Here is a 26,582-nt window from a genome sequence, read left to right as displayed (position 1 = left end):
CGCGCGGTCTCGAACGGGCCCAACAAGGTGAATTTGATCAGCATAAAATCGCACGCGGGATTGCCATCGATCGTGACGATGGTCACGTATGTATCCCGTCATACGTATTTCGCGGCGTCATTTATTATGTTGCTTAGCTTGCCGGTTATTGTCAAGGCGATCTTACCCCACAACCTGGACATACGCTACCGTTGTGTACGCATAAATTATTATTGAACGACCAACGGGGAATAGCGATGGGCGGTCGCAACATCGAGACACGCCGACACTCATGTTTAGCGATCGACGAAGCCTACGGCCCCGCTTTTACGATGCATATTTGCACCTATGTCTAAGCACGCATTGGCTCCCCCGTCGGCGATTGTTGCGCACACGTAAATAATCTACCGCGCTTGTCGCGCGACTCCGACCGCTGCTGACAGCCGTAAAAGACGATTAGAATTGCCTGGTTGGCGAAGCCGATACGATCCGCCGCTATTACGGAGGCCTGTTGATTATCGCACTACCGTTAACCGCAGTGATCGCCGAGGGAAATTAATTATCGAAATCCGTGAAAATGCTTGACCTCGGTGTCTGGATTAGCGCGCCGTTAATTATAATTCGTGGTAATGTTGACAATGATTTTATTCCTTGAATGCATATAAAATTTAATAATTAAATTTTTACAATCTCTGATAAGAGGCATAGAATAGAGTTAATATTCGTATATTATTTTAACAAGAATAAATATACACAATAAAAAAATTAGAGCAATTGTTTTACATAAAAAATCATATTTCAATTTATAAATATATATAGTTAAAAGTGTCTTTCAATCGGTATCATTTAAATAGCAAAATTTGCTTGTTTACAAATTTCCTTTAACTATTGTATTACGCAAATATTGTAACAGCAAAAATTTTGCTTTACAATTTATGGAAATATGAAAATTCGTTGCGCTCCGATAGATTTATTCGTTTTATGATACACTCCAATTACGATACCGATAATTGCCATTTTATTCGCATTTGAGATTTAAAAATTTTCATTATTAGTGAATGCAAAATTTGCTAATAGTTGATTACGATATTCCATGCAAGCGGATTCGAACATTTCTTTTAAATGCAACGTTGCGTGTCTGATGCATGTAGATTGAGTCCGAATATTATGACAGAAATTTCAATTCAATTACACGACATTTCGTTAATTTATTCGATTGCAATGCACATCCCGGGCATTTGAGTTTATTTCGTAAATAGCAATTAATTCTGGAAAGTGCACCACTTCATACGGGCTCTGGCATTGATTCCAGAAATTCAGACGATTCCGCGTAAACGACGCGGTTATACGCGGCGCTTGCTTAATATGCACCTTGTTAGTACCGGGATTATGCCCTTCTACCGCAACAGGGAATTTAATAACGCGCCGATAAATTATTGTAAATGTCAATTGCCGTCGCCGCGTTACGACCATGTAACGAGTTATGCGCGCGGCAATCATGTACGAGAGATCGCCAATGACATCAGACTTTTTATCCAACGAGTTATCTTCGTTCAATCGATGGTTGAATGCAAAAGGCACATAAGCTATCATTGGTGTGTTCCGCTGTCACAACACCATAATGCCGCGGGAGAGACGAGCAAGGTTGAATCGAGAAAACGAAGCCAGCAACGAGATTATACCTGGCAGAGACATGATTCTTCTCTTGAGATCTTTTAGGTGATTCTTTCAATCGCTGTTCTCAGCAATTCTTCTTCCATCTCGAGACACGATACTTTACGTTCTATCAATATATCTGGAATTTGTTCCAAGATGGATATCACAAGATTAAAGAAAAATGTTTTCTCATGGAAACAGAATCTTGTTTTTATTTCGATTTTTTTTTTTTATGATGCTTTCCATCCCGCTTGTATTTTGTATCGTGAAAATTCCACGACGACGAAGACGATAATTTTCCCGTGAGAATATTTCAAACAGGATACATGATACACTGCGTAACAGTTTAGATGTGCTAATAGCTGTACACGTCAATTGCTGTTTTATGAGGGATGCGACAAAGATGCGGGTATAGCGCGCCGTGATTGCGTGATTATTGCGACACGTAGCGTTTTGCGTCACATGATTTGACGGGATTAAGCTCTTCGAGGTATGTGATTCTGTCGGCTTCAATAGTATTATCCTGGATTATGAACGCGCAGGGTAAACTAGGCAATGCGAAATAATGTCTTCCGTTACATGTCTGATGCCGATCCGACAGTTTATCATAGAAAGTACGGTAACGGATTTTCCAGACGACCGAGTCGAGACTAGATGTCGTGTTCTTTGGCGTATGAGGATGAAACCGGATGTCCGTCCGGGAGATAAGAAAAAGAATTCGGTTGGAGAGAAAGACTATGATTCCGATGACGATAAATGCTTCCTGCGGAGAAACATGATTTATACCTTCATTAGAATAGTCGTCCCGGACTTCCCGCGTAGGTGGTGCATAATGATGGTTACCGCATGTACGTGTGTGTGTTTGTGCGCCGGTTCTGATTCGTTTTCCATGGGGGACAGATTGAAGATGCCGACTATAAAAAAAGCGCCCGCGCGCGGCGGTTGCATCGCCCATAATCCTCAACAATTAATGATGCATATGTATCTTGGCGAAACGTGGCGATTTTAGGAGGAGTTAGGCGAGCTTGCATACTGTTCGGGTTACTGGCATCATGAGATACTTAATTGATTCACAAAATCGGATAATTTTGTTTTAATGCATATTGAAATATTGATCGTAAAAAGCGATCGACTTTGAATGAATGTTTTACACGGTTCGATATATTAACTCTTTTCTATTTTATCTTATATTTAAAAGATGCTGCGATCGATTGACCGAGGATACTGGAAGGAAGTTGAGTTCCATTATACCGAAAGTCTATCTCGCATATATTCGGGAGCGTGTTCACAAAGCGGTTGCATCATTTATCACGAGATCGAGCTTCTTACCGACTCCTTACACGGGGTGCCTCTTAAGTCTACGAGATGTTATCTATGGATATTGCGGAATATATATTCTTCCGGAGCGATAAAATGTCCGTGATATTAATTATTTTATCATTTTTTCCCCGCCATGACTAAAGGCACAAAAGTATAAGTACGTCATTAAGTTCTAATTGTCGAAAGTAATAAGGACCACCCATGTCCCGCTTAGATCCGGGGGAATAGATACGCATTAATTGGACGGAGAGGAGCAACTCATCGTTGATTATCTATTACCGGTAATTATATGTTAACCGTGTATACGTGCTCGTACGCGCCGCGCATAGATTCTGGAACCTGTTCCCCTACTGCCGAGCACATTGATTCGAATCGCCTGCACATACTCTTGTGCGTGGTACCATATTCACGCCTTCTAAACTTTCGCTACCGGAGCAGATAGTAGGAGCAATAGTCGTAAATATTTGCCGCGGTTTACGGTATTGCGTATTATGTTGGACTCGCGGCCATGATTCTTTTTTTTTTCTTCTACCGAGGCTCCAATCGTATTTCAATTTTCCATTCCACAGAACATACTCGTGTGCGAGAAAACGGCCGGCGGCCGTGGTGTATTCGCTTGGCATGGCGGGCCTCTCGTCGCATATATTGTACATATAGTGAATAATGCCGCGCGAAAGCCGATATCTCTCCCGGCCGCCTGTCATTGGCGCCGCAATAACGATCATTCTCATTTTTTGCTTGGTTCCCGGTGACAAATCGCTCTTTGTTGCGAAAGCGGAATTAATTGACCTATTGATTTATATCGTCCCCTTTTGTGTCTCGAGTTTCACTTCTACGTACCGCGGACTTGCTCGCGCCGACGATATTTTGCTTTTTCGTATAGAGCATCAACGCCTTTAGTCGAGGAGTTCATGATAAATCAACTGAACGTGTGGCCGATTGCTATCGGCTCCGGCGGGACGGTACATACATATATGTATTAATTGCCGATATTAATAGCCATCCGTTAGAATGACGAACGAGAAAATTGGGGAGAAAATTGTTTTGATTTGATGAGGCGACGATTCAATCCTACCAAATTTATCCGATAAATGATACGTACATGTAATATTTTCAGGATGCAGCAAACTGATAAATTAAAGCGCGATACCGATAATGAGGGGGTCACGTTGATCGTTTATACTCACGGTGCACATGTTGCATCCGTGTCGGTTGTAAAGAAGATATATGACGGCAATATATTACCACCGCACGAATTATTGACACGATAGCTGTTACTGTTGCTGATATAGTGACCGTCTTGCCAAATACGGCAACGGGGTGGCGATCCATTATTGTGGAGGATATCTCTATGCAGGCGATAGAACACCATTCGTACGTATAAGTAAAATTGGCTGAAATATTTCATTTTGCAATAATTTTTCTATGAAGTAATTCAGCCTCCACAAAAATTGATGTAGCTTTCAATTATCATTTATTTATCGTACTGCTGCGTCAGTTGATAAATTTGTGCGGAAAACAGTGTCGCTAAAGATTGAGCTTGTAATGTTTCCGCGATACCGCTTGTATTTCAATTCCTCGTCCATTGGGACGCTTCTGGGTAACCGCAGAATAATTCATCGGGACAGTCTTCAAGGAGTTGTTTCGAACTCGGTCTCAGCGGATCGTGAGTAATGCGCGGCAGGAGCCGATATTTCTTGCCAGCGGCTATGTCGCTGCGCTTCGCAATAACAATTATTTTCAATGGTTCTTTTTTTATACGGTTACGACTTGGGAATTGGCGGAAATGGAAAGCGCGGAAAAGCAGAATTGATGAAGTGAAATAGCAATCTCATGCACGTCGCGATTTATTTTGCGCAATGAGCGGGAGATATTTGCTTATTAGCCGAAAATGTTTCTGAATAGATAACATTGATATAGTCGATCTATATATGATATATATATATATATCTTGAAATATTTTTATCAGAAGTGTATCTCTGAAGAAATTTGGAGTCGGCCTTTATCCCGTGAAAATTTAAATTAAATTTAAACTTAATTTCGAAATTTTTCTAATTTAGATTTAGTGTTACAAAAATAAACATAAAAAATAAAGTTAAAAATTAAATGGTACAAAAACAAAAATTAATAAAATTTTTTCAAGATAAATTTTCTCCGAATATTATTATGATTGAAAATAAAATTTAAATTATTTATTAAGAATATTCTAGGACATATTTTTTGAAGAATATTATAAAATAATGAATAATAATATAACATAGTAACATAATTCCAAGTTATAACCACGTGTTTAATCAACATCTAAAAAAAAAATATTACGAAAGATACACTTGTACAAAAACAAAAATTAATAAAATTTTTTCAAGATAAATTTTCTCCGAATATTATTATGATTGAAAATAAAATTTAAATTATTTATTAAGAATATTCTAGGACATATTTTTTGAAGAATATTATAAAATAATGAATAATAATATAACATAGTAACATAATTCCAAGTTATAACCACGTGTTTAATCAACATCTAAAAAAAAATATTACGAAAGATACACTTGCCAGCGAGATCCAAGTAGTATAGTAATTGTAAATCTTGCGAGCAATTAATCGAGATATAAAATGCAATGCCATTATTACGTTCGTTTACGATATTTTGGTTTATGATGAAACTAATTGCGCAAGGAGTGACCGTTTTCTTCGTTCAGGTAAAATAATGCTAACGGCTTATACGTAGATAAATGCTGCTCGTTAAAGAAGAGTCACACGATATAAGATGCATGTCTACGATGCATTTTGCAGTCATCGTGACTAGAGCTTATCGGCTCTCGCGATCATTCTTAGAAATTTAATAGACACATTCCGACTTTGATACTCGCCCAACGATACTAGCTTACGTTTTTGCGCCGATAAAGCGTTCGTGCACTTGCAGATAAGCGAGTTAAAGAATCCGCTTTTTGAAACGTTACGAGGGTGAAATCCGCCCCGTTTATCCCGCAGAGCAGAAATCCTAGTTCATTGTTGAAAAGAGAGCTTGATTGTGCATGATAAAATTTTCGTGTGAAAAACAATTTAGACTATAGTTCGCGAGTGTATAGCTTGCGAGATTTATAAAGAAGACAATGGTGACATTCGCGATTGTGCTAAAGGTCTTCTGACCTAGAGCAAAGAGTAAAATTAATTACGATACACGTTTCACTCGCTTCGGTAGGAAGGGAAATATAGTATACGAGATACCACGAAAGCGATTGCTCTACAGATAACAAGGGTATCAGACAATAAATTTTGAACTCAACGCGAATTTAAATAAAGTTTCAATTTTACTCTATTTCTCTTTCTCGCGTGTTAATATATATGATGTTAAAATAATAAATTTCAGTCTAGAGAGCTATTTAATTATTAATTTAGACAATTTTAAATTTAATGACTAATTAAGAGAGATGTCATATCAAATGTATATCAATATTTTTTATAAAGCGATAAGTTTAATGTAATGATTAGCAATAATTAGGTTTGATAAATAAATAGAAGAAAAGTAAATTATTAAATTAAATCTTTCGAAATAAAAAAAGTGATACGATTTGAGATGTTCTAATCCAACTTCAATAGACAATCAATATTTAGAACAACGAAGAGATGACCCAGCGTTAGATTCAATTCTAATTCAGCGTTACGCAACCAAAGTGGAGATTGCATCGGGGGATTAACCCAGGGGATAAGGCCATTATCAGGTACGCCTGAAATTACTGAACATTACGTATCGGCACCAATTACATTTGGCCTCTTGAGTGCATACATACATACATACACGCGTGCAAGTGTAGTACGAGTATGAGAGTCGAGACGATTGTTTCGTTTATACTACATACTCGTAGATCTATGAAAACAAGTGATATACATAATGATCCGAGCAGATCATCACCAATTACGAAGTGGTATTGCATCGGCGAGTAGGTATTATCCTATAATCAGCGGCAGCGATGAAAGAGAAAAATTTGCTATGCAAATAGCGTATCTTTTACAACATAGTAATTCAAAAATTTGAGAATTAAATAGTTCGATATATAAATACATAAAGTATGAATTTACATTTAATATAAATTTTGTATATATCAACTATTTTATCATTGTAAATTGAATCTTGTTTTCACCAACATGTTTGCATTTTTATTTTAACTCGTAAATTTCAGCTATTAATAATAGCATTAAAATATGTTTGATGACATATGTATAAAATATGATTCAGTTTTTCGCAACGCAATATTTTACATTAATTCTACATTTCTGGAGAGATAATTTTATCTAATTGTGAGATAAGCTAAGCACTCGTAGTGGAAGAGTTAAAGTTGTTCGTTAATCGCTATGAAGAATCGGCTTTAAAATCGACTTAATCCTAATTTTAAAAGCTAAAGGATATTTTATAATGATGGTTTTAAGTCAACGCGGCTTATATGATCCGCCGCTAAATGGGGCTTTAAGTCTCGCGTAAACCGAACATAAGTGGCATGAGTAGATTCGAGTTTTATAGCGGTTACGCGTCGAAATCACCTTCTCTCGTACGGGGGCATACTCGCGTGCCTCTGTGCTGTAGATTTTATGGCCAATAAAAACGAGTATCACCCGTGAGAGGTAGGTACACTATGTAAGACCTTGGTAAACAGTTACATGTACCAAGTAGCTGTATATGTCGTTTCATTATTTATGATAATGTAAGCATTTATTATTGCACAAAGATTTAGGCTAATTTTTGTTTTAAGAATTCGTCATATTTTGTTGTAGTAGCTATATATATTCTTTATCGTCGGAAAATTTTTCTTTCTTTCTTTCTGTCTTTTCCATTTATTTTTTAAATAAAGAAAAAAATTCGAATAAATTTTTTAGTATCTACTTCCAGTATTTTTAGCTTAGGGAAGCGAATTTACCATATAGCCTGCGGTATACAAGTACCTTGACTTGAACCTGCTCGGTACAGATCTGCCTTGTGGCGTTATTGCGAAGCGCCATGATTTCGCGAAATTTCGTGTCTTTATAATATGCACGATGGGATCGATTACCGCGGCCGAGATATGCAGTTCCGCAAGGTTCCTGCAGAAAATTGAGCAATTACACGGTATTGCGTGAGAACCGGGCGTCTATAAGGCGAACTTTGCTAGTGGGTTCGCGCTGGCCGGGCCGATGGGACATTTACAATTAGTATCGATGTTGGAGCAACCTTAAGCGCGTGTGCAATTAATAATGCGTACGACGCGGACAACGACTAGGTGTGCCGTCATAAATCTGCCAAGCCGTGGCAAATTAAATCATTATCTGGAAGCTGCGAGCAAATTGCGCTGATGCTTACTCACAAGCTCCTATACATTCTCCATGCACTGTGCTCCGATGGATTCTTTTACCCGTCTTCGCATTCCTCCATCCGTCCGTTTATATGCCGTTACCACGATTTTATGTTCACGCGAGGGAAACTTTGCGCAAATGTTTCCTCTTCTTGCAGCTCACGCGGTCGGCGGGGCGGTTTGCGCAATTATAGCGCGTAGACTAATACACATAAATTTCAATCCAAGATGATGATAAAAGGGTTGCGGCAGCTGCAGCCCGACGAGAGAACGTGCGTTATTTTGCGCCCAGTTTCCGGAAAATTTTCAACTTTCTCAACAGTGTAATCTTCGTTATAGCCGACACACCACTTCGTTCTTCTCAAGTGTTAGAAACATGCACCGCATATGAAGAGCGTATATCTTACTTAAAAAGCGTCATATCGCCAAGAAGAGACTTCAAAGAAAATAAACATTTTACAAGCTATATAAAATAATCATGAATTATATTACATTCTATTTAATATATTCTAAATATAAGGAAATTATATCGCCCGAGTCAAAATTTTTCTCTTTTTTTTATCTCGATGTTTTTACTTTGATTAATACTTCAATACTTTAAGCTATCAAATTATTCTAGAGATCTTAATATATAACATCTTATATTTTTGTTTTTTAATTTTTATTTGTTGCGTACAAATATGAATAATTTTTTATGTATTTGGCGTGGGTTTTCATCTTTTTTTTAAAAACACAGGTAAATGCATTTTAATTCATCGGTTCCTAATAACATAAATAGCACTAACGGTGAATGATTTTTGAAAAAAAGCTTGTCGCCAGAGAGCCGCTCTTGTCCAATTGAATTGCCATTGACAGTTTCAGTTCACTTCGTCGCGATATTGGTAAAAGAAGTGCATTTCAGATACGCAATAAATCACCCCTAAAAAATTGGCTCGTATGCTACAATCAGAGTATTCGACCTGATTTCGTTCGAGCTGTTGGCCGTGAGTTGTCGACCGGATCCATTAATTAATCTGCACGATAAACTGATTTTTAAGCGCAGGAAAAAAAAAACGACACACGACTCTTATTGCTTTCATCAGCGAGCGCTAAAGGCCGCAGGACACAAGATATATTTTATTTTCTTGCTGTCTCGCAAGTCGCAATAACTCGTATAGTTTGCAACTCGCTGCGATTCGCTACAGATTTGCTGTCATATGGCAGACAAGCGCGTATAATATGATTGATTTCAAATCACCGTGGAGATTATAGTGAAAAGATCTAACGAGCTAAAGCATGTTCCGTATGCTGTTGGTTTAAGGGCGATACGCCATGAGTGCTTGTATGAGTCGCTCGCGAATAAGATAACGCTGATCATTTGCTTGATATATCGGTTGTCTTATAGTACCGCAAACGCGTGTGGGTCTCTCTCTCTCTTTCTCTTTCATGGACAAAGAGATTTTGTCGAGCTGAGTTGTGTCCGAAACTTTATGTTCGGTCGCCGACGCGAGCATAACCAAGCAGATATACAATGCTGATTGCGCCGCGCACGTGTCCGACAGTTCATAATTTAACCGACAGGACCCTCGTGCTCGATTCTCGTTTCTACATATGGACGGTTAATGCTCGACAGTCGTCGACAGTGCAGATTTTATCTCTCGTTATACTCTTCATGCGGTTCCGAGTCACGGCGAATGCATTAGATCGCCGGTAGCGCAACAGGGAAGTTGCCTTCCGTCTGCAAATTACAGCTGACGATTCAATCGCACTTGCCACGTTATATCAATTCAAACTTCGCTCGTTCCGTTTAAGTTACTAACGTGATTCGACACATTGCATCACGTTGCATCATAGAGCATGCAAATAATCTTCGTGTAATTTATCTAGACATAATTAGCTTCTCTCTTTGCCGTAAATAAAATTAAAAAATTTAACTTTATGCGATTTGTTATAATTTATCTTCTTGTTTTTTTTTTACTGGATTACAGTAAAATTGAATTATGTTTACATAATTAAATTAGATCGGGACAATTCTTCATAAATTTGAGATTCTCGATTAACGATTGCGAACGTGATACGAATATTAGTCTGTGCAAACACACTGATTCGAAAAGTCGAAAGTGTAACTCACCAGGCCGTCGCAGGCAGACAGGGCGACGCGGGAATTCCGATGGCCCTTAATAAATCCCCGATAATGACATTTGCTGCCGTGACTTTTCGCCGGGTTGCGGACGTGCAGATCCCGTTTCCGCCTTTCCACAACCATCGCGCGGCCAATGAAGTTATCGGTAGCTGTTAGTTCGAGGTGGTATTCGTTACCAGCTACTGTCACATGATAATGAACGATTGGTCCGTCCTCGTGATGATGATGCGTAACATTATGCGAGATTAAGTCGCCTCGGTGATTCACCTTCCGTGGTATTACAATCTCGTAATTGTGTAAATGTTGCTGTAAAGTATATAATCCTGAAAACAAAGAAACATAGTCGATTGCATATGAGAAAAATTAATATTATAAAAAGTGTTTCCGTCGTGATTTCAGATTCTTTCTATCATGTTTTTATTAGCTGAATGTTTATATAAGAAAGCAACTGAATTTTTACGTTATGGTACATATATGTAAAGAAGTATAAAAAGTGCGTTTGCCATTAGCCTTATATACACAAGTTTCATTTAATATTATCCTCGCAGCAAAACTTTGGTTGATTTATAGCCAAATAATATGCCGGATATTATTAGGTGTTTATTGTTAATTTCGCTCAAACAATAAAATGCAATGTTTATTATATTACACGTAATTAAGTGAAGAGGCTCGTAAAAACTGAATATTCGTTCGCGTGCGTGTACGAGATAGTGAAATTTTAGCGGACTGGCATTAAATATCTATCGGAGAGGGCCGGAAAATAAAAAGCGGTTGATTCTTCTTGCGATAACACATTAGTGCGACATACGCACCATAGTTCATAGCATTGTAAACCTGGTGCAATAATTTGCGATAGATTTAGCATGCGCTCGAGCGCCTGTTACTACATTCAATTAACGCGCTCCTTAAGTATCGCCATCGCTGACGAGATAGATGACCGAATACCTAGTCGACCGGTCGGGTTTCTTCCTACGTCTAATCTCTCATTGTAACGATTCCACAAGATCATTTTGGATAACAAATCTTCTAGTCGAGAAGGTAAGATCACTGTTAATGTTTCGGAACGAATGGTTCTAAAAGTATCTCGTGTAAATTACGCGACACAAGAATGAGAGACTGGCATTCTTACTTTACAGCTATATAAAGCGATAAAAATCGACGGTCAGTTGTGTGTGTATCCGTTTGTACTAATTACATTTTGCAACGAGTCTTCGATTTTTCATGTCCAATTGTTGAAAAGTTTACTTGCGCGATCAAGTTGTGCTTCGAGCGACGATACGACAAATCACATCGGTAGTGTAGCACCACTGGCCACATCTTATCGATTGATCGTTTCTATTCTTGACTAGACTTCTATTGTTGCTGATGATCTAACGTTTAATGGAATAATTGTAGTTAACCTCTGTTCATGGTGAATAAAAAGAAAAGCACGCAGTTGAGGACGCAGACGCGATTCAACTGCGGCAATGTGTCTTCATATAAGAGCCGCTTGACAGCGTTGTTACGGTCTCGTCTGCATGCCAACTGCGGGCATCGTCTGCGAAAGACGCCTGGTTTTGTATTTTTAACATTTTCCCTACTAGAAGTCAGCAATTAATCTAAATTAAACTTATCGCGATTTCTAAAATTAGGAATATAATATTTGAATAAAATAATTTATAATTTAATTATTACGTACACATATATATAAAGAAAAATTATTTCTTTGTAAGTAAAAGTTACAAGGGATAATCGTGGATAATAAAACAAAATTACCCTACATATTGATACGCAATTAGTAGTCATTGCATAATTGAATAAATTAAAATCCAATGAAGCGTATATTTTTCCCGACATTAGATATGAATTATTAACTTATTAAAGAGCAAAGTACCGCGGGCTAAAAAGGGACAACTTCAAACATTTCCATATGTCTTACGTAATTCTGCAAAACCTCGTGAGATTACGACTGAAACGTAGGTGTATGTCATTGGCGTGTACTACTCTCGGTAGTCTGTGCCTAATAGTTTCTACGGTTAATGGTTTTCTCGCCGTCGCACTCTAAAGCCATGAAAACGTCGTGCGATGTTTTACGTGTACATACGCATTCGAAACGCGCGAACGAGAACGCAGTGGGTGGTTCTCTAGCTTGGTGATTTACACCATTTATCGGTTAATTTCATCTCTATATTAATATTAAACAGTAATCAGCTTGTTGGTTAGCCGGGCCTCCCCGATGTAATGGCATTTGCCTGATATACAATTACGACGAAGCATCGTTTATCTAACGCGATTTATTATTGGTAGCGTTTAAAATATCTATGAAATTCCGTCATTTGTTTAAGTATCTAATAGGATATACATATGTTTGTGTCTCGACTACGACACATTGCCTCGTGATACAGAGTCGTCAAGGCAAACAAAAACATTTACGCATCGCATGCATACTTTACTATGATATTGCAATAAATCATTGCGAAAAAAAAACAGTGTGCAAGCTATTAATATTTTGTTTTGAAAGAAAATGTTGATCATTTTATTAAAATTCATAACTCTCTATTAATCACATTCTATAATCGTTATTAAATTTTATTTTGTTGCGTCTCTCGAAGTAGTTCTTAGGCTAGTTCGAGATGAAATGCGAGGCTTTAAGTCGCCTTGACAAGACACAGAGATCAATCTATCCGCTTTCTTGACGGCGATTGCTAGAAGGCGGTTAGATAGGTAGATGGACAAAACGAGAAAGACGGGGAAGGGAGAGAAAGAGAGGTGCTGTCTAGTGCAGGTAGTTGAACGGTGTAATCATCATTATCCCATTATCATTAAAGTCTGAAAAATGGTGGGGCGACCAATGAATACACTTCTTAAGCTGGTCGGGGTTAACTGCAGGTGGGGATGTCGGATGGAGATACTCGGACCTCCCATGCAGGCTGTACCTACTGTAAACGTCTCGGTGCACGCACGATCGCGGCCGTTCCTACGCGAGATATATGTACACGGCACATTATATTGCCGCTACCACGGTTTTAAATTGCGTATAATTGATGATGCACGCTGTCCCGGGTTAACGTAATTATACGCGACTTATGCAGCGAGTTATTAATCGGCCACTCTTACCTGCCAACAGTTAACTTTCCGGCGGTCCCGTCTTGTACAGAATAGAGTAATGAGAATATACTTTTCGCTAAGACTCTGTAGATAATAATTTTATATTTTATTTAATAACACATAAACATAATAGAAATTGGAGTACATTTGTACTTTTAAAATGTATGATATAAAAAAGGGAGATATAAAAAAAAGCGATTGCCAAATGATTAACCAGTGTACGATATTTGTGGGTCTCTCGATTCTCGGGAAGAAACCGTTTCGCTGAGCATAAGAGTTCTGACAGATTTAGAGGTAACCGAAAGATCGACCCTCTCGTGGAATTTATGGGAATCCGCGCATATGGAAATCCCGTATTGCAGATCGACGCGATAATTCAGGAGCCGATGGCACGGTCGATACGCAAGGCGTTTCGTATGTCCGATATAACGTAATTTATCGTTGCACTGCTTGTCCGCCTACCGTCCGTCGTCCGTTGATCCGAACCGGTGTCCTGTACTTTGTCAGTATCGTCGGCTTACTTCGCGTTCACGCAAAGATTGACGTTGCTACAATCTAATCGATAAAACATTCGTCTTCCGCCGTTCTCCTCGTGGCTGCGATCAATAAGAAGGTATGATCGACGCACGCGCGTTCCGTTCTTGAAATATAATCCAAAATTTGAATTCAAGAAAATATTATATGTAGAGTACTATCAGATATATACAGACATAGATTGATAGATTAGATATATGCAAGACACGGATAAAATCCGTCAGTCATCCTTTTATTTTATATATACGCTAGGGAAGAAACTATTTTCAAATTCTATCTACGTCACAGGAAACTTTTGTATCTGCAATACAACGAAAGTTTATTATGTGCGTTCGCTTTCCTACGTGGAAAGAGTGCGGATATGACCGCAATTTCAATTCCGGTTTCATGGTTTCACGGATTGTCATGGTCGAATCGCGGAGGCGCAGCAGCCAAAGTTATTAGGCGTCGGAATGATTCTTTATCGGCGATACCTGGGTATTACGGTAGAAACCAGTTCCTTCGAGATGACTCACTCCAGGGCCCATCTCACAGGCCATCGGCAGTCCCGCAAGAATGGGCCTCCTCTCCTCTGTCGCCCTCTCGTGCGTCTGCCCCCCATTAGCATATACCTACTTATCGAATTCATTAAAGCCGTTATGATACGCGGAAATATAACCGAGTTACACAGTGAGATGAAAGATGTGTAGTGTCTCTACGAATTTCTCGTATTCGTCGGCTTGAATCATCATTGCCGTAGCTTCTGGCCTAGTCGATTTAATCGCTGATTTTACGACATCGAAACTTGACACTGCTTTCGACTCACGGCGACATTTATTTAAAATTCGGTTAAGTGTGTGATGTTGAGTAAATTTACTTGTACGCTGAAGACGAACCGTCTTGCGCGAAAGAAAGAATAAATTATGCGAACTGTCGATGTCACTGGTTGAAGGTTTTGTTGTGAAATGTATAGCTTGCTATTTTTTATTTTAGTTTTTAAATCTCTTTACAAGTGTTCGTAAAATTTTAATCTCTGTCTGCGACATAAATTCTTGACTGTTGGAAAAGTATGAAAAATGCCTAATCATTTTATAATTATTAATTCATTTTCAACTTATTAGAGATTCGACACTTCCTTTTTCCAGGTTTACCAAAAAATTATGATTTTATACGATACCATAGTAAAAACTTAAAAGGAGCATAAGAATAAAGGGAATTTTAGATTTAAAAAATATGAATGTATAAATCTTTGTCAGCTACTGCGACATTGCTTCGCGGAAATTGAGAACATTGTAATTAGACTCGATCAAATCTGCAAAATTTAACATCCACTTCGCCGAATTACTTGAAGAGTTAGCGGTACGGCGTTTCATGCGCAGCCAATCAAGATAGTTCTTGAACAACAGTGTATTCTCGAAAATCCGAGGTGTAGAGTACATCGCTGTCCGATTTTATACAAACGTTACACTGTATGCCTCGAAACTCGTCGCGTTTGCTGTACTGTCGAGCCACAACAGCTGGTCTCGCTTTTACGGCGAACAAGATAGCTTTGATTAAACAAGCCGCGCCCAAGGTTCCCGCGGATGCGGTTAATGTGGCACTTGCGGTTTATCCTCACGATCAAATGAGATCAATAGGGGTATTAAAGAATTTACCTGAACTCGCTGATAAATCATCTGGACATTGCCTCGCTTAATTTTCATGGAAATGCGATGAATCATCTGGATACAATTTTCAAATTAAGATATTTTACGTGGTTGCTTGATTAATATAATTTTATGCATATTGCGGTAAAATCATAACAAGTATCAACATTTTGAGATAACGTTTAACGTTCTAAATATACATTCTAATATTATTGCAGTTAATTATAGGAATCTCTAATATTATACCAATTAATAATTATAATTGCAATTATTGTGGAAATTATGCATTCCAATCTGATTGCATATCTGCCTTGAAACAACTTTGACAAATAATGTCGATAAAGCAAAATAAATAAAACGAGTACTATCAAAGTTTGTGGTACGTGCCGGATACTATCGCAATAAATATACGCTTGATACTAATTCGCCCAAAGTATATAAAAGCGGCTGATACCGATTGTTACCATTGTAACGGGAGGTCGTTAGACGCAATATCCGAAGCACATTTGTGGTATAATCATTCGAAAAATAGCCACGTCGTCGTTTGTACGATGATTTCCCTCCTTGTGTTCGTGATCAGCGTTTAATTTCCCCGATTGTTGTATAATGAAACACGCTCGCAAACAAACACATTACATACATCGTACGGCGATATTCGTCGAGCGGCCTGGCTCGGGATGAAATGTAGTTAGGTCGACCGGAGACGACGATTAATCACCAGCGGTACAACTTAATTATGTTCGTGCCCCCGTTAATTTAGCCGCGCGCATTGCACTCGCGCGAGCAAATTTACTCGCTTTATAGTGCGTGTTTCATCGCGCGACTCGGTCGCGCTCGAGCAAATACGCCGATCGGTCTTCGAGGAATCCAGATCGTAATTAATCGAATTTAATTTTTGCGGATCAGTGGTCTCGCACGGAGATTGGACGCAAGTGGCCTGCATTGGTGTATCGCCGGGAATAGGATTATTCTTCAACGACGCCGTCGTCGCTGGACCGATGCTCGCGCGTGGGCGGATACAGATTAAGCGCGGCGCGATACTCTCGATGCGCAACCTTTCGTTAAGTATAATTGTGCGTGTACGCGACACTTCATGCGTTTTAAGCGAATAAGGATATTGACCAGTAAATTGTTGCGCTACGCTAATAATTATAAAAATGATCTCAAATCGGATCAAATTTAAAGCAGTGATTTTAAACAATCCAATTGTTCAAATACAAATATATAACGACGTAATTCACGAGACGCATTTTCGATTATCAGTTAATTCAAGGCTTCGCCGCGAAATAAGACTGGTTTCCAGAAGAGGAGGGAAAGTAGCATCTTGTCGATATTCCCACTCCCGGTTTTCCGAACGATATTTTCTCATCATTTACGCGCACAGCCAACTATAAAGTCGCGAACACGAAACAATTTTCTCCCGTCACAGCTGCCGCCATAGGCAGCCACTATTATTTCGCCACTTAGCGGGAGTGACGTATACTTTGTACGAGAAAAGAGTGACTGATTCGCACCTGCGGGGGCAGACAGGACGAAGATGCTGTCGTGAGCGTGGGCCGTGTCCGATCAGTAATAACGAATAAAACCCACGCGGCCGTGGTGGAGCATGTTGCAGGAGTGATCTTTTTCGAGAGATACCCGAGCTCCTCACCCACGGGTACTCGCACGTTCTGCGGATATTCGTCCGTCGATGAAACGCCACGATACCGAGTCTAGAAAGCGAGTTGCTTATTCATGTCGCGGATAAATACAATGCAGCTCATTCGTCTCGCATAGCTCGTACCGCTGCGGTATAATATACAAAGTTGATCAAACGCGTCGTCGTCTTCGGGGCTCCGCGAGGGGTTCATCGTTTCTATCGTGAGAGATATCGTAACTCGGGGGCCCCCAGGGAAATCCGTTGAAGTCCGTTATTGCACTGTCCCGGCTAGAAGACACACAGTGGCAGGTAGTTTACACGTTCGATAAGTGACGGCGATGTCAAGTCGGACGACGCGGGAAAATTTCTCACGTGCCGATGGCGCACTCGAGTTTGTTCGACGACGGCGATGTTCTCCTGCGTTCCACAGGGAATAGAGACCGTATGGTGCGCGGTTCTGCTCGGCAGCAGTGCAAGCTGCGGCGTCGTATTTCGTCCTCCCCGGATACGCGATGAGATGGATTAACAGCCACGCTTGCAATTTTACGCATAGCAGATTTAATTTGAGACTTTAGATAGTCTTCGAACGTGACGTGAATGAAATTTCGCCGGAAACGAAGTGTTGATCGAGAGCCAGAGTTCCTCAATGCTTCTCTCTTTTTCTCTTCTCTCTTTCTCTCTCTCTTTCTCTCTTTAAAATATTTTCATTTCTATTTATAAAATCATCAAATATCGCGAATAGATTCCATCGTGCTCGAAATAAATCGTAAATCACTATTTACCGCAGTCTCTTAAAATCGGCACATATAAAGTTTTACTCCTCCAATAAACCAGATCATTGTTGTCGCGCTGTCGCTCGTGACTCGTGGATTTAGATACAGAGCAACAAATGTACAGTAAGTTATAGAAAATATCTGGATTCTTGCGATGCTCCGGCACTGTATCAGAACCGTGACGGTTCTTGAGAGAAATATCTCCGGAGTTCTTGTTCCGCAGAAATGATTACCGAGATAAGGCGGCACGTCCATGTAGTATGCGGCCACAGGGAATAAGTGTACTAAAGTAAATGGCTGGTTATGTTCGCAATTTATTATATCACAGAGAGATAGATGCACCTAACGCATCTGGGCACAATATCGCGTTAAGTCGCAAGCAGGGTCGTCGCTGTACCTGTCATAATGGCCGGCTACGAAGCAATGTTTGCATTACGTATCACCCATTGAATCTTTCTCTTGTGTCGGTATACATGCACGATTTTCTTATGATTTATATTATGAACGTTAAACGAAGGTAAAAGGGATACGCGTGAGGTACTATAGCGATTCGATGCACAGTTGACCTTTTTCGTATATTTTATATATATAAAATATACGAAATAATAATAGACATCACATGTTAATAAGAGTAGAAAGGACTAGGCGTAAAATTACAACAGCAAATAACAAAAACTTATAAAAAACTTGACCGTTGTGTTGATTTAAATTTTACTTTGATGTTAATGAAGAGCAATTCTTTTATTTTTATTTTTATTTTAATGCAAAAGGAACTTCTAGTTTTGCAAATAGTTTCAACACGCACAAAGTTTATATTTGAACAAAAACATCATTATCATAAATGTGTGATAAAAGATACAATATTTTCATATTTTCATGTGTTTCCATTTGCCTTTTAGCTTTTTTATTTGAAATTTATATCATCAGTATTATCATACTTTTTCGACGCAAATTATGCAAATCTATAATCAGCTATTAAAGACAACCAGGACATCCAGATAACCAAATCGAACAACTCCGCAATATTCAAACCAAAAATCGCAGTGATGTCCCCGAATATCGAAGATCGTTGTCATCGACGTGCCTACGCGACGCGACTTGATGCGACTTACATTGCAAAGCGTTTTCAAATTTTGCACGTTTTTAGATGCATATGTAAATTATTTTTCATCTCGCACTATCACACACTGCATCATCATCTTGCACGAATCAAAATCCACCGAAGAAAAAAAGAAATCTAGCACGAGAGAGTGACAAGGTCCATTGACAGCACTTGCCCACGCGATCGCCCGCGCCCGCATACACCCCCCATGCCTCTATACAGGTGCGTTCGGATGCGTCGTCGTTGCACTCGTGCTCTTGTGTGCGTATACTATAATATGCTGTCACAGATATATATATACACGACGCCCACGCCGTTCGGCCGTGCGCATTTATGTGGCGAACGAGCGGGCGATTTTTCAACGTGTTCGGACTATGAATGGGCGCCTCGTCGTGTTGGTTTTATTCAGGCGCTCTTCTTTTTCTCGTGGTTGATTTTGCGGACGTTTGGCGCCATCGCAGGTCCATGATTCCCGCCGCAAGATAAAAAAAAATACGCGAATTTCTTGATGGCCGAATGTTTCGGAATTATGATATTTTGCTTGGTCCTGAGCGTTTTATTTTACGTACCAAAACGGTCGAAACATTTTTTTTGTATTTTCAGGTGAGCATATATTTATTTACGTCATTTCCCAATTTGCTTTATTAGGATATTGCGCTAGGCTATTTTGCATTGTTTTTGTATCTGGCAAAAATTCATGTATTATTTGTCCGATATAAAAAATGTTAGGATTTGTAACAAGCGTAGCTGACATTTAAATTGGGTTACTCTGAACAATTATATATATTTCAATCGACCTGTGTCTAAACGATTTTATGATTCCATATTCAATCCCGAGGAAACCAATTTCAAACAGTAGTCCATACTGGTCTAACAATAAATCGGGGATAGAGACATGATCGAATATGTTTTCAATCGAAAAATTGATTGCATACGGCGGCCACAACTTGACGTGTGTAGACAAATTACGTACCAAAACGGTCGAAACATTTTTTTTGTATTTTCAGGTGAGCATATATTTATTTACGTCATTTCCCAATTTGCTTTATTAGGATATTGCGCTAGGCTATTTTGCATTGTTTTTGTATCTGGCAAAAATTCATGTATTATTTGTCCGATATAAAAAATGTTAGGATTTGTAACAAGCGTAGCTGACATTTAAATTGGGTTACTCTGAACAATTATATATATTTCAATCGACCTGTGTCTAAACGATTTTATGATTCCATATTCAATCCCGAGGAAACCAATTTCAAACAGTAGTCCATACTGGTCTAACAATAAATCGGGGATAGAGACATGATCGAATATGTTTTCAATCGAAAAATTGATTGCATACGGCGGCCACAACTTGACGTGTGTAGACAAAAACAGAAGCGGCAAAGATATACGTCGTTTTCGTGAGTGATCTTTATAGGTTTGGTAAACACATTCAGGATGCTTTAAAAGAACGCTGTCAAGTTAATTACGTCTCTAACGGTTCACATTGAAACGCTTTCCTGTTTTATCGCAACAACATATGCTCAGCGGTTTACTCGGATACGACAAATTTATCCCTTGTCAATTCTGGGACTTTTCGCTTTATTGGAAACGATCACGAATGGAGTAATAATTTCTCTCTTTTACACCGATATGACAGTTAATTTCCAAATTGGGAAGAGATAAAGAGAAAAGAGAAAGATAATAAACGCGATGGGGCGCAAATCACACTAATGTCTCGTCATTATGTTACCGCCGGCGAGTTAATAATTCCGCAATCACCAAAGAGAGACGCCGGTGGTTATTGCGAGCCGGACAAATTACTCCTACCTTCTCAGTTACTCGGCCCGGAGTTTCAGGCCATGGTGTTCAGTAAACAAGTCCTCCGCGCGCGTGGCGTGTAATTTTCCCTGATCATAATAACTACCCCCTAACGAGAAGGTAATTTTGAAATGGCATGTCCGGCACGTTTCTCTCCCCCCCTCTCTTTCTCTTTTTCTTTTTCAGTCTTGTAATTCGACGTCTTGAGCATTGTTTTCCTCGCCCAAACGAATAAATATTTAGCAGTGACCGGCCTCATTAGGAGACGCTACCAACAACGGCGATCTACATTGAAAAGGTCTTGAAATTTTCAATGCAACGCCAACTTCTCGGTATGACATCGAGCTGAGACCATTTCTCTCCTTAGTATCGTCTTTCGAAGCTCGCCGACGTTTTTGTATTTAGTAGCTTCGTTCGTCTTTTTTGTTTATTTTCTTGCTCGTGACATTCGTCTTCGTGCGTCACCACGTCGGAGGACTTTTGTCTCCGAGTAAGCGCTCGATGTTAACGAAGTAGCTCACAGTAAAAGGGTTTCGTCTATCGGTCGAAAGTACGTTCAAAACGACCGGAGCTCAGAGAAGAAAGAACGCATCCATCATTCCGACATGTCGTGCTCCTAGATACACGGTTGACAAACGATTCGACGTAAGTAGATCGCGTAAATGGTACTTAAGATATTCCAGACTATGATAAAAACTATAGATTTTGAGTTGCAACATTTGATATTTTAAGATATCCGACTTTTTATGTTGTACATATAAAAAATTTTATTTTACATGGCGATCATTGCGCTTCTATTATCGTAAATAAATATATTTATTTTCATTAGCATAAACTGCTTCGAAATCTGAGTTTATCGGTTATATTATATTGATTTCTATACACATTTAGCAATTTCGAATTGCTTTAAGACTAGCGGACTTTGCGACCTTCGACGTTGCAGCTTCGCGGAATCAGCATTTCTCGCACGGTACAGCATGTCAGAAGCAGTGCTAAAAGTTATGTCGATTGGCCGTATGCCAGCCGATGGCTTCGCGTTTGGCCGATATTTTCCGATAAGATCAGCGAAATCGCGTAGCGACGCGACGTCCAAACCGGGTACAATATTCATGTCGCATCTCGGACATTACCGGATGACAATCAATTTACGGAGCCGAATAACGGCCTAAGTCACTACCGCGCAACACACACTCTCGAAATATATTTATCGACATAATTAAAAATCAGCATGAGCCTTTAACAGCCATTAAGATGTCCCGACGTATAAATAAGTCGCGAATTAGCATTTTACGGCACATCCCGCCGGTCACTCGGAGGAACTGCGCGTCCGATTCTTTCTGCTATTCCATTTCTTCCTTCTTCGCTTTGTCGCTTGCAAAATCCAGTATCGCGCTTATATTGTACGACTCGCTCCTACTCTTAATAGGATCGCGTCCCGCAAAGGTAAGGTCTTCTGCTCGAGAACCCGCCGCGGCCAGTTTTCATGCGAGTCGAAGAAACTCGAGAAAGTTGATGTGAGACTGCATGTGAATTGATGAAATCGTCGTCTCATTCGATTTAGATCAAATTTCTTGTCAAACGAAACTCAAGGAAAAGAGTCTCGATATTACAAAGATAATAAATATCGAGCTCAGCATCATTTTTCTATATCGTTGCGGTTAAATTAAAATGATAGAACAAAGCTACAATATCGTCGCTAAATCGTATGATTAATATGACAGAAAGCAACACAATAAGTAAAGATATATATTGGATATAAAACTCACCTCTGACGTTAGGTACATGTTGTCGGGCTTCGAGATTGGGTTGCCCCACGATGATTAGAACCTGGAGCATGGATAATAGATACCGCATGATTGGCACTGAATCGAACGTATTTCTTGCTAAAACGAAACGCGATCTTCTTGATGTCTGCCGATGTTCCCCTTTATTCTGGAACACGCATATGTGACCGCAGCATGAATTTCTCATTAAATTTTCTCATTACAAAGCAAATGGGTTACTTCCGCGATTTAAGTTATAAATTAAAGCTTTGTTAAATTTAACAGTTGTTCCGGCTACATGCGCGCGCAAATCGTAAGAAGATAATCCATAAAAAAGTACTTAATTAAACTCTCTTTAATCGCAGTCTGGCGGAAAAATCTTATAGATTGAAAGAGAGATGAAATGAGAATTTTATCGCATTCTTTCTACGAGAATAAAAAGAGTAAGATATTTCTTTATTCATTGTCAACTGTTCCGAATAAAAAATTTCACAAATGAGAAGATGATATAAACAATTAGTTTTGTCTCATATTTTCTATGCGCGAGGCTTATTTTCGAATATAACGCTTCTCGCACGATTTTCTCGGGCACGTTGGCTACCGAGCTGTTTCAGGGTCGTTTTGTGGCGACGCTCCGTAGTTACGATAATTGGAATTCGTTCAACCATGCCGACGATCGAGCCCAACAAACCACTGAATTCTTTTACCCGTGCTAAAATCAGAGCTTGACTTGAGATATGACTCTTATATTTCTCGCTGACAATAGAACCATAGTTCCCATCGAAAATGTAACCTAAATAATGTCTCGATGGATGCTTATTAAAAATTTTAGAAATATGCTAAGTCGCTTAAAATAGCTGTCATAATTTCTCGACCACATGCGGAGAACGTCAAGATTTGCATTCATGCAGATATTACAATTCTATTTTCACGACAAGGACAACTCATAATTTCTAGTACAGATTTTTTAATAACTAGTTAATTAATATCAACTGTAAAGTTCGTATTTTATAATATATTCGATGAAAGACACGAATGTGGTGGTACTGCGTCGTATAAGCTGCTTAATCCACACGAGTGGTTTGTGTTCTTTTCAAAACAGACACTTCCATATTAAAACCAAACTAGATGATCCGTGAAAGCACAGGAAAGGTTTGCAGCCGAGGTAATGGGTTGAGTGGGGGAAAGTCAAAGCAAGTTCATTAATGCGATGCGGAATTGGTAATTAGCCTCGCGGGAATATCTGTCAGCTCGAAGGCAAATAAGCTTTGCATGTACGAGCACAGGAATGAACATCTATCAATAAATATTTGTCAACATCGTTTTTTTTAATCCATTGTATTGAATATGATAAGAACACATGTTTTAACAATCGAACCGTTAAAAGAAGTTATAAAAGTCAGGTCAAATTTATTTTAAAAAGAAAATCATAAAACGATTCGTATATGTAATTAATTTAATATCTGACGTTTCTGACATAATATTTTCTATTATGAAATGAATGCTATGAAAAGCAAAATTTAAAGTTTGATGTTATTTGAAATTAGTACGCAACAATATTGTAACATTGTCGGCCCCTAGAAATAGAAGCACAATATTATGACAACAATCAAAAACATTACACATTATAAACAACATTATAACTTGTATTTTGAAGTTTACTATTGCGCGATATTTAAAGTGTTAATTGAGACGCTGTTATGAATTTGCCCTTATTTTCAAAGTAAGCGCGAACATTGCGATGCATAAATTATAAGCCTTCCTATAGCCGTGTACTTGATGATTGTATGCCGTGTCAGTAACAGACGTAATCACTTACAGTGCAACCGCGGAATATTAATAAGCGCGCCGTACGTTTTGAAGTATCTCGCGTCATCTCGATTAAGCTGTCGCGCCTGTAAAATATCACATGAGATGAGGACACCAATATTAAATTAATGGCACGAGTGTCATAGACGATGGTGAGAGTTTATGGTGAATAAGTATGCACTCGGCGCTTAACTCGGAATATATGTCTCTAATTGACATTCGGAAGTGGATGGTTTTGCTACGTCTTGAATAAATATCTATTTCCTCGCAAAAAAGAGGAAAATTCACAATTAAAAAAAATCAACGGGATAATAATAATCATCACAGGAAATGCATTTCGATAATTGTTGGAATATATACATATAATTACATGTGAAAATATCGAATTTTACGGAAAGGGAAAACGAGAAAGTAAACAAATTCTAAAGTTGTTTTAGATGAGATTTCGGAATTCATTTTTATTAACGCTTGCTACTGTCCAATTTTTAAATTTACATATTTATTAATGAGATTAACATGAGAACCTATTCAGAGCTCGAATGGAATTATGTGATATGAAGCCGAGTGATCTGACGCTTATCATACGAGTTTGCATGCTTTCTTTAATAACTGTAATGGATTAAGAAATGGTACATGCAAAGATTTGTTTTAATTATTAACTCATATTACTCCGGAAAACGCATACGATTTTCGGAAGATATGCACAAAGAACAGACAAACAGCAGAAGCATAGGCTTAACTGATACTACAAGAAAAACACATGTGAATATCAATGAATGCCTTATAATAAAGAAATACAATTTAATATATAACTCTTGTTGTAAGTCTTATCTCTCTTTTATCGCGGACAAACTTACGATTCCCTTTTATCTATCTAACACATCGCTCCGTCAGTCCGTCTCCAAATAACTTTCATTTCCATATCCGAAATCCGTATTATTTATTTAATCGTATTTATTATTTAACCTTGTGTGGCTGTGCCTCTACTTCTATATTTCCAGAAAAATTTTACTTTTATATTTCCAATTTTTAAAAAATGCTATGTTTGTTTTATGATTTCCGGACATGAAAATTGATACAAAAGCATTTGTGTTATATTACACACGTTTTATGTTTTTTTTTTTAATGCTGGATTCTTCAAATGTAAAAACAAACAAAATACATTTAATTTATCGTTTAAAGTTGTAGAAAGATTTTGTCAAATAAAATTGTTACCACTGCTGTGTATATAAATAGTAATAAAATCGCCATATAATCCACATTTGCGGAATTCAATTATTTGAGGAAAAATATTTCTTGCGTTCTCTCTCTTTTATAAATATTGAATATATATATATATATAACTGCATCTACATATTTTAAATTATCAAGTTATCAAATTTGTAATGCGTTTTTTTTTATAATTTTCATCGTGCAACTCTGACAAATCAAGCGGTCATAAATAAAATTTTTATTGGTAATAAATTTTTCTCCGTGCGACAGTTATCGCGTATCCAATGCAATATTTTACTTGTATTTGCAGAATAAGAATGCATGATATTATTTATGCTTATAATACTGCAGTGTAGACTACGTGGTTTCACGCGAATGAAACGAATTATACTTCTTTACATTAAATTTATGCCATTATAAGTTTTAATAATGTATTGATCACGAGATCGGATTATCAGCAAATGTATTGTATATAAACCGATATATTTATACCGGTTTCTTTATGCAAACATAAAAGTAAAAAGCCGATTACCAGGATACAGTTATTGTTCGCCGGATAATATAGCTTGAAGTTATATAAAAATTATTTATATATTCTTTTCTCTTAAAATATATTAATCACGTTTATTCATTGGTATCATTCTTATGCGGGCTATCGTGATATCATCGTGTTTTTAAGAAAATAGGATAATATCCTTCTCTCTCTGTCTCTCTGTTTCTCTTAGAAATTGTAAAAATAAGAGAAAAAGAAGATTTATTAAAATATTAAGGGCGTTTTTAATAAAATAATACTCTAACTATATCTTTTATAATAATATTTGGCACAGTCTATAT

At 38.3% G+C, this 26,582-nt stretch overlaps 1 protein-coding gene across 1 annotated transcript in view; it reads right to left on the bottom strand.

The window, feature by feature from the left end:
* The window catches only part of LOC115239434 (A disintegrin and metalloproteinase with thrombospondin motifs 7-like), a 42,051-nt gene that overhangs the window by 11,457 nt on the left and 4,012 nt on the right, over positions 1–26,582 (bottom strand). The window contains exons 2-3 of the mRNA XM_029813951.1: positions 22,731–22,896; positions 10,393–10,727 (exon numbers count right to left, since the gene is read on the bottom strand). Of these exons, the coding sequence (XP_029669811.1) occupies positions 10,393–10,727; positions 22,731–22,818 (423 nt within the window). The 5' untranslated portion in view covers positions 22,819–22,896. The remainder of the gene's footprint in view (positions 1–10,392; positions 10,728–22,730; positions 22,897–26,582) is intronic.

Source organism: Formica exsecta, unplaced genomic scaffold (genome assembly GCF_003651465.1).
Source record: "Formica exsecta isolate Colony F162 unplaced genomic scaffold, ASM365146v1 scaffold116, whole genome shotgun sequence".
Lineage (NCBI taxonomy): Eukaryota > Metazoa > Arthropoda > Insecta > Hymenoptera > Formicidae > Formica > Formica exsecta.
This window is presented reverse-complemented; position numbering and strand designations above follow the sequence as displayed.